The sequence below is a fragment of the Xylocopa sonorina genome, chromosome 5 (genome assembly GCF_050948175.1).
Source record: "Xylocopa sonorina isolate GNS202 chromosome 5, iyXylSono1_principal, whole genome shotgun sequence".
Taxonomy (NCBI): Eukaryota; Metazoa; Arthropoda; class Insecta; order Hymenoptera; family Apidae; genus Xylocopa; species Xylocopa sonorina.
Window position 1 is genome coordinate 12585212 of NC_135197.1, and position 8023 is coordinate 12593234.

Below are 8023 nucleotides of genomic sequence, written 5' to 3' on the forward strand. Positions count from 1 at the left end.
TGCGCCACCTGTCTCTCGGTGAACGAACTAGTCCGACTTCGAACCGAAAATGGCCGACAGCGGGGATGTTGCAAACAGTACGTCGTCAGGGAAAGAGGCTAGAAATACCGTCACCGATGGACCTGTCACCGATCCAGCATCAAATACCAAGGTGAATTAAAGAATATTACCGTCAAATGTATAAACAAGCGAACTTTTCTCATTCGAGCTGTCACAGTACGAAAACATGACAGTACAGCACCACGAGTATATTGTATTTACCGCCGTACTAGTTTCTAGCTAATTAAATCGTTTAAAAAAAAATAGAATATTTTTTCCAAACATGAACTTTCGCCTTGCGAAGGAACAATCTATCCGTGAATGAGCTAAACTTTCCTCGTTACGGTTTCGATATCGTGTATCTTATTAGATCACTTGTACAAGATCTCTCTCATTTACTTTTCTCTTCCATTACCTATCTTTTGTTTTTCTGTCACATCTATCAGCCCAACCCTTTCGAGTCGTATGACCACATGTTGCTGTTATGTAATGCCAGCACATGGTAATAATTGACGTACGATCTGCTATATACAGCTTTTGTTTATTGCCAGTGCTTCGGTCTGTCGTTGAAGCGTATTGAAAGTGATCATAAAATTTTTTAAATGAAAATGTAGTCCCCCGAAGAATTAGGTAACAATTTTCTGATCTCGATACAAGAATTTAAGCAGTTTTTGTGAGTCAATGTCATTGAATAATTTTAGACGCATACAACAAGAAAATAATGAAAGAATGTTTTGTGCATATACTTAATAGGTATTCATAACGATCAGCTAATCCGTTGTAAGAGCAATGTTATGATAATTAGCATGAAACTTGCAGACAGCTCGTATAATTACACGAGTTACGTATAGATGCCACGAACAATACATCCTTTGAAACATCGACGTTCTAAGTACATTGTCTTATCTAAATACTTAGAACTGTTTTTAAACTCGAAGTCTTCGCGACAAAAGAATGTATTATCATTTAATACTTTTCTTGTTTCGATAATTTTTTCTCATTTCATATATCTCTATTTTTTTATATTCCCCTGCATAATAATATTTTAGCACACTAACTATATCATGATGAAAAGTTATATAATTGTACAAATTCACAATATTTATTGCATAGCTTAATCTTTAATAATAGAGAAAGTAAAGGCAATTTGCATGCTATTACACGTATTGCCTGCAATCAAGGCGCTTATATTATTTTACATATAGAGCATTATTCACACAGTAGTCCGTAGGTTCGGTACCAATCACTCATGCATCGCTCATTACAAGCCTAAATACACCATATATAGGCGTGGCACAGTTAGCACTACTGAACCAGTGTCTTGAGCGCAATGAAAAAATAACCAAGGAACGATTGAAAAACAGAGAAAGGAGATACTTTCGCATACATAAAATTTGTATTATATACGATACAAGTTTTATGTAAAAAATATACTACCTTTTGGGAGCTTTGTACCAAACTACGGACTGTATTATAAAAGTTTGATCCAATTTGAATCATGAAATGGTGGTTGTTGTGATTTCAGAGCCTAGAGGCATCAAATAATGCCTTTCACGGCGCGAGAACAAAATTAGTAAGTAAGAATATATATGTGTACAAATACACAAAGTAAATTTGTACTCCTCTCCATTGAGCAATCCTTGCAATTTCCTCAGAGCTGCTTTAATTCCTATGATATACGTAAATCTGGTATGTGCCAATGGATTTATCATTTTTGCCTTTTCATCAAACACAGGGTAATAATAAGACGATCTTTTCTCCAAAATTCAATGGAAATTATGAATGACTCATTTATTTTTCATCATCAGAAATGAGCAACTCGTTGATCACCGATCATTTGTCTACGTCCGCTGGAGTACCAAGATCTAATGGAATCGAAATCACGTCGATCTCATTGGATCCTTTATTTGTTCTTTTTTCTGTATTCTTCTCGCTGTGATTGCAGCAGCCCATTGAATTTCGAGCTTTGACTTGTCGCAAAAAAAAGATTGCTCATCCCTGATGAGCAACATAGATAAATTTGCAACACCATCGGCGGAATTAATTCACTTTGTTCCATTATATGTAAATAACATGTCAATGGCATAATGTCAGCCAATACAGACTAAAAGAACTACCACGCGTCGTCTATATTAATCTGTGTCCATTCTGTCAAGTAAACGTAGCTTCATTCGCATTCTTCTGTTTGTAGTCCATTTCCATCCGTCGTAACCCTTTTCGAAACGCCTGATATTCATCGTTCCGTAATTGATTCGACCTTTTAAATGTTTAGGATTCCAAGTCCGGAGCCTTGAAGAAGTCTAGCCGTTATCGTAGTCGATCCCTCTCAGCTAGCAGCACAGACAGTTACAGTTCTGGTATGAAGATACGCTCATTACAGTACATTGCGCATTTAACAAGTACAACCGATTACTGCTTGTTCGTCAGAGTTAACTCCATTAATTTTTACTATCTTTAGCATCTTATACAGGAAGCTCGTCGGATGAGGATGATGTCTCTCCTCGTGAAAAGATTCAAAAGACAGAAATTGGTTTTATGGATTTTTGCGTACGTAATATTAATCAACATGCATTTGGTAGACGGGAGATAGAAATAGCAGAACAGGAAATGCCAGGAATTATGGCACTTCGTAAACGGGCTGCAGACGATAAGGTATAGAATTGTTTGACGGCACAAAAGCGGATTTAAACAATGTTAATACATGTATATTAACGATAAATAATTGTCTCAAATTAGCCATTGAAAAATGCTAAAATCGTGGGATGCACTCATATCAATGCTCAAACTGCTGTTCTTATCGAAACCCTGGTACATTTGGGGGCACAAGTTAGGTGGGCGGCGTGTAACATATATTCCACTCAGAATGAAGTGGCTGCTGCTCTTGCCCATGCTGGTTATCCAATTTTCGCCTGGCGCGGTGAAACAGAGGAAGATTTTTGGTGGTGCATCGATAAATGTGTGGCAGCCGAAAACTGGCAACCCAATATGATATTAGACGACGGCGGAGATGCGACACATTTGATGCTCAAAAAATATAATACCATGTTTAAAATGATCCAAGGTTTGCCAGTCGGTTCTTTTATGACAATAGCGGATAACGCTAATGCGAATTATTTTTAGGAATTGTTGAAGAAAGTGTGACAGGTGTACATAGATTATACCAATTATCAAAAGCAGGAAAATTATCCGTCCCTGCCATGAACGTTAATGATAGCGTAACAAAGACCAAATTTGACAATCTTTATAGCTGCCGCGAGAGTATTATCGATAGGTAAATTAACGATTAACTAGAAGTTTCAGCTAAGTGCTACCAGACAATTGTTTTTATTTAACGCACCTTATTACAGTTTGAAGAGATCTACAGATATCATGTTCGGTGGAAAACAAGTCGTAATTTGCGGCTATGGCGAAGTTGGTAAAGGTTGTTGTCAGGCTCTTAAAGGTTTAGGATGTATCGTTTATATAACTGAAATCGATCCAATCTGTGCTTTACAAGCAAGGTAGATGGTTTACAAAGAAAGTACAATTCTACGATTACAACATGATTATTCACGCTTGCATTTTTCACAGCATGGATGGTTTTAGAGTAATGAAATTAAACGAAGTTATTCGAAATGTAGATATCGTTATTACTGCAACTGGCAATAAGAACGTAGTTACGCGCGAACATATGGATAAGATGAAAAATGGCTGCGTAGTGTGCAATATGGGACACAGTAATACCGAGATAGATATTGTACGTTCAAGTTCTAACAGTACAGTTAATTTTTTTAATAATTTCATTAGATTTTCAATTAGAGTTTGTGTAGGGAAAAACTCGTGTTTCTTATATTTCAGAACAAAAAAAAAAAGAATTTATTGGTAAAACATTAAGACTCGTTTAATATGTTCTTAACAGAACAGTTTACGCACGCCTGATTTAACTTGGGAAAAAGTAAGGTCTCAAGTGGATCATGTTATCTGGCCAGATGGAAAGCGCATCGTATTATTGGCGGAAGGTCGGTTAGTCAACTTGTCTTGTTCCAGCATTCCGTCGTTCGTTGTATCGATTACAGCAGCTACTCAAGCGTTAGCACTAATTGAACTTTTCAACGCGCCTCCAGGGCGATATAAGAGCGACGTTTATCTATTGCCGAAAAAGATGGGTAAGCACGATCGCAATTTTTCGCGCCGTTATTTTTTAAATCGTAATGAACTATAAGACAGTAATGTAATCCAATAGATGAGTACGTGGCATCGTTGCATTTACCAACATTTGATGCGCATTTAACCGAATTAACAGATGAACAAGCTAAATATATGGGACTTAATAAGGCTGGACCTTTTAAGCCTAACTATTACCGGTACGCATTTTATATCTCGATTTTTCTTTACCTTTAGTCATTTGAAAATATTATCTACTTTTATTTCAGCTATTAAATTATGTGGACACCTATCATGGTACAGTATATGCTGCATTAAAAACTTGCGTTTCTGAGTATTAAAGAAACCAGATGTCTCGTTTCATCGAAGTTTCTTCTATTAATTTCGTTTATCAAGATTTATGGAAACATATAAGGTTTCACGTTATCTTTAACATAATTTTTAAGTTATTCTATATTATTCTAAAAGGCTATTTTACTTCTATTCCAAAAAATATTTCTATGTGGTTCTAAACAAGATAGCTTCTCGATACTGGCTGCAAATAATCAACCACCAGAAATTACACCAGGTACATATATGTACATATATTGAATTAACCTTCACAACTGTATAGCAATGATTAATTTATGCCCTGTGAATGCATAGAAATATTTATGCAAACATTCGGTTAGACCAAATTTCATTTTATCAAATGCCGATTTTTCGCTGGAAAAGATTTTAGAAAAAAATATACCCTGTACAGATCTATACACATAACGCATTTCCGACAATTTTCATTGAGATTAGTTTCGATCTGTTACAATATTATTTCCAGCAAACTCCAAATAGTTTTTATTAACATTAAAGGTATGTACATATGCAAGGATAATTGAAGTAAGTATAGTAACAACCATAAATTGACTAATTATCAGCAATAATACGTTTGACAATTATTCTTTTAATATTTTTGTTCCTGGACAAAATAGTGTAAAAATTAACTACAAATCAGACAGAAGCTATGTACATAATTATTTAAGAAAACCTAGTAAAATGTGGGTAAAAAACACTGACCCTTTTATAATTGGTCATATCATTTCTCCATAAAAAAGTATAGGATAATAAAAAGCTAGGAAATAAATAAACATCTATTATATCTTGAACCCAATTACGTTTTTACCTTATTGATTTATATATCCTATACCTTTCAAAAGATATTCTCATTTTCTAAAATTAAACAACTATAGAAACGTAGTTGGATTTCATTCATTCCTTTAGTCAATCTTTGTACCTTTGTATTTGCAATCGCCGTTTAAAAAATGCTGTGCTAATTTAGTTCCAAAGTGAGAAATACTAAGCATGTAATGGAATTGATTATGCTAAATATGGTAACTGTAGTCAATGTTTTATACATGAATGGATATAATCACAATAAGAGGGAAATAAAAAATCAATACACTAGCAGAATGAGAACTAAATAAAGACTACCTATAGATGCACATATATGGACTGTAACATAGTCAAGTATTCGTTTCCAAATAGTATGGGGCAATATACACGTTTAAAGACTTTATACGACAATACATCTTAAAGTCGATCCTTTTTGTCTGTATAAGCTAGTAACATTTAATGTACAATTGTAATTGTATCTTGTACATAGAAAGGAATAGGAATGTTGGCCAAACGTTGAAGTGTATGGCACGAATAAAAGTATGTATCAATCTTGAATTTTCTTAATTCTATTCATCATCGATGCACAAGAAATAATAATCGAGAACGATGAAGGAATACATTGTGATAATTAATAAGAAAACACGTCGATATAAATGTTATATATTTCAGCATAATTGTTATAAAGTAATGGTTCCTGAAGCGTTTATCAACAGCATCCATTGAAAGATAAAGTTTTACAAGAAGTTCTTGCGATCCGTATATGAGTATTGAAAAACAAACTGACTTTGGGATTGATCGTAAAACTGAACCTACGTAAATGGCAAGGTTCAACGGCATGGCATACATATAATGGCATAACAGCAGCGGTCTACAAAAAAAAAAGACGAACTTAAAACACAATTTCGCGTTATAAAGAAATAAATAATAAAACCAAAAAAAATGTAGTAAAAATATATTTTACAATACTCTGTACAAGATCTTATTCGAATTAATATCTAGTTAGCTCGGCATAGATTGATTATTATGAAAAATTCTATCAATCTTGGAATACTGTCGTCGAATTCATCTCATTTTCCGGTTTAATTTTCTCTATACTTTTTAACGCCCAGAGATATTAATTAAACTACTGCCATTTGCGATAACAGTAAGTCAATTTACTTAATTGCATAAACAGTCCGGCCGTTATTGCGATATAGTAATTATTGAAACTGGTATTCGTAACATAATGATTCAAGAGCAGAGACTTGCATGTCACAGTATTCCACGATTAATATTAGCACGGTTAATATTAGCGCGGTGTCTGTGTATTTCTGCAAAAAAGACATCTTGGTGTTTCCGGGACGTTGATCCTTGGTAAAACCGAAATAATATTTACTCCGCTTAAGCGAACGTTAATATTGCTCAAGTGTAGAATAATTACTGCAAATATCCAGAGCTATTTCATTACCTTCATTACCACAGAAACAAACAGGCACGTGTAAAAATACGTAGAGCAAAATTTCGAATATCTTCATTCACTACTACGTCAACAACAAATTTGCATTAACAATTCACTGCACTCAGAATATATAAATATATACATATATATATTTATATATAAATTTATAATCAAGGAACTTAGATTATATTTGTGTATATATGTATATATATATATGTATATGCATATATGAATATAAATTTTAATAACCAGGGAGCTCAGACAAAAACATGATAGATATGGTCGCGCAGCAGATCACCGGCACTATTATATTACAAGTAAAATGAGGGAGTACTTAATAATATTTACAAAAATCAATTATAATTGCGAGTCATTGCACTAAGATTGCTTTACATCATATATAATATTTTTATATGTACCGATTAATTTCAACATTGACTTTTAGTTCAATCGAATTCTCGATTCACCATTACACTGAGCTCCCGCAGTATCGATGAAAATATATAACATAAACATTATAGACATCCTAACAAGCTACTCAACTATTCAACTAAAATTATACAAGGGCTGTTCGATTACATAATAATAATAAAAAAAAAAGAGGGAGAAAAAAGAAATCGTGAATATACGCGGCGCTCTATATATGCCTGATCTCTGCAAGGCAAATTAATAATCGATAAAGGTAAATGTTTAATGATAGAAATATGTCTTACACGTGTCACGTAAATCATCGATATATATCTTCTATGTATACAAACATATATACATATATATATAAATAGCTTAGCCGCAATTCTATCGTTCAAAACTTTCTTTCTTCTTTTTTTAAGCTAGGCTATATATACATATATATGTGTGGTGTGCAATAAAGTAGTTCTTTTCTCATTTTTATAAATATGTAACAAAAATAGATAATAATAGATATATTATATATACAATGTAGACATGTAAAACCTAACAAAGTAGATGCGCTCGTTTACTCTCTAAATGAATCTAGAAGCCTTTACGTTGAAAAATACTTAATTATCTCGACGTGAGCATATTTCGAGTTCTTGCGTGCATTCGTGCATTTCGCTTTCCATTTTAGAAAAACGACGATATCGTCGGCTTTACTGCCGAAAGAAGGAAAGTACATTTTTGCCACTGTTACATTAAGTGCATTTCCATTACTAAAAACGGTCTTCAACTGTTGTAATGATGATAATTATGTTAATAATAGTAATTATTTTATTGTACGTTAAAACCTTTTAAACC

General features: G+C 33.6%; 1 protein-coding gene across 4 annotated transcripts; it reads left to right on the forward strand.

Annotated features, from left to right (window-relative positions):
• The first annotated feature begins 24 nt into the window (after positions 1-24).
• LOC143423824 (adenosylhomocysteinase-like 1) lies at positions 25-4969 on the forward strand. Of its 4 annotated transcripts, none has more exons than XM_076895414.1 (11): positions 25-151; positions 1565-1612; positions 2312-2396; positions 2498-2691; positions 2776-3100; positions 3160-3310; positions 3387-3539; positions 3610-3775; positions 3938-4184; positions 4262-4382; positions 4452-4968. In XM_076895414.1, exons 1-11 carry the CDS (start codon positions 50-52, stop codon positions 4456-4458), a joined length of 1599 nt encoding a protein of 532 aa, XP_076751529.1. In that variant the 5' UTR covers positions 25-49; the 3' UTR covers positions 4459-4968. The 4 variants fall into 4 exon arrangements, with proteins under 4 accessions (XP_076751529.1, XP_076751530.1, XP_076751532.1 ...); XM_076895415.1 differs by having other exon boundaries at positions 2510-2691; XM_076895417.1 differs by lacking the exon at positions 1565-1612 and having other exon boundaries at positions 44-151; positions 2510-2691; positions 4452-4969.
• The last annotated feature ends 3054 nt before the right edge of the window (positions 4970-8023 follow it).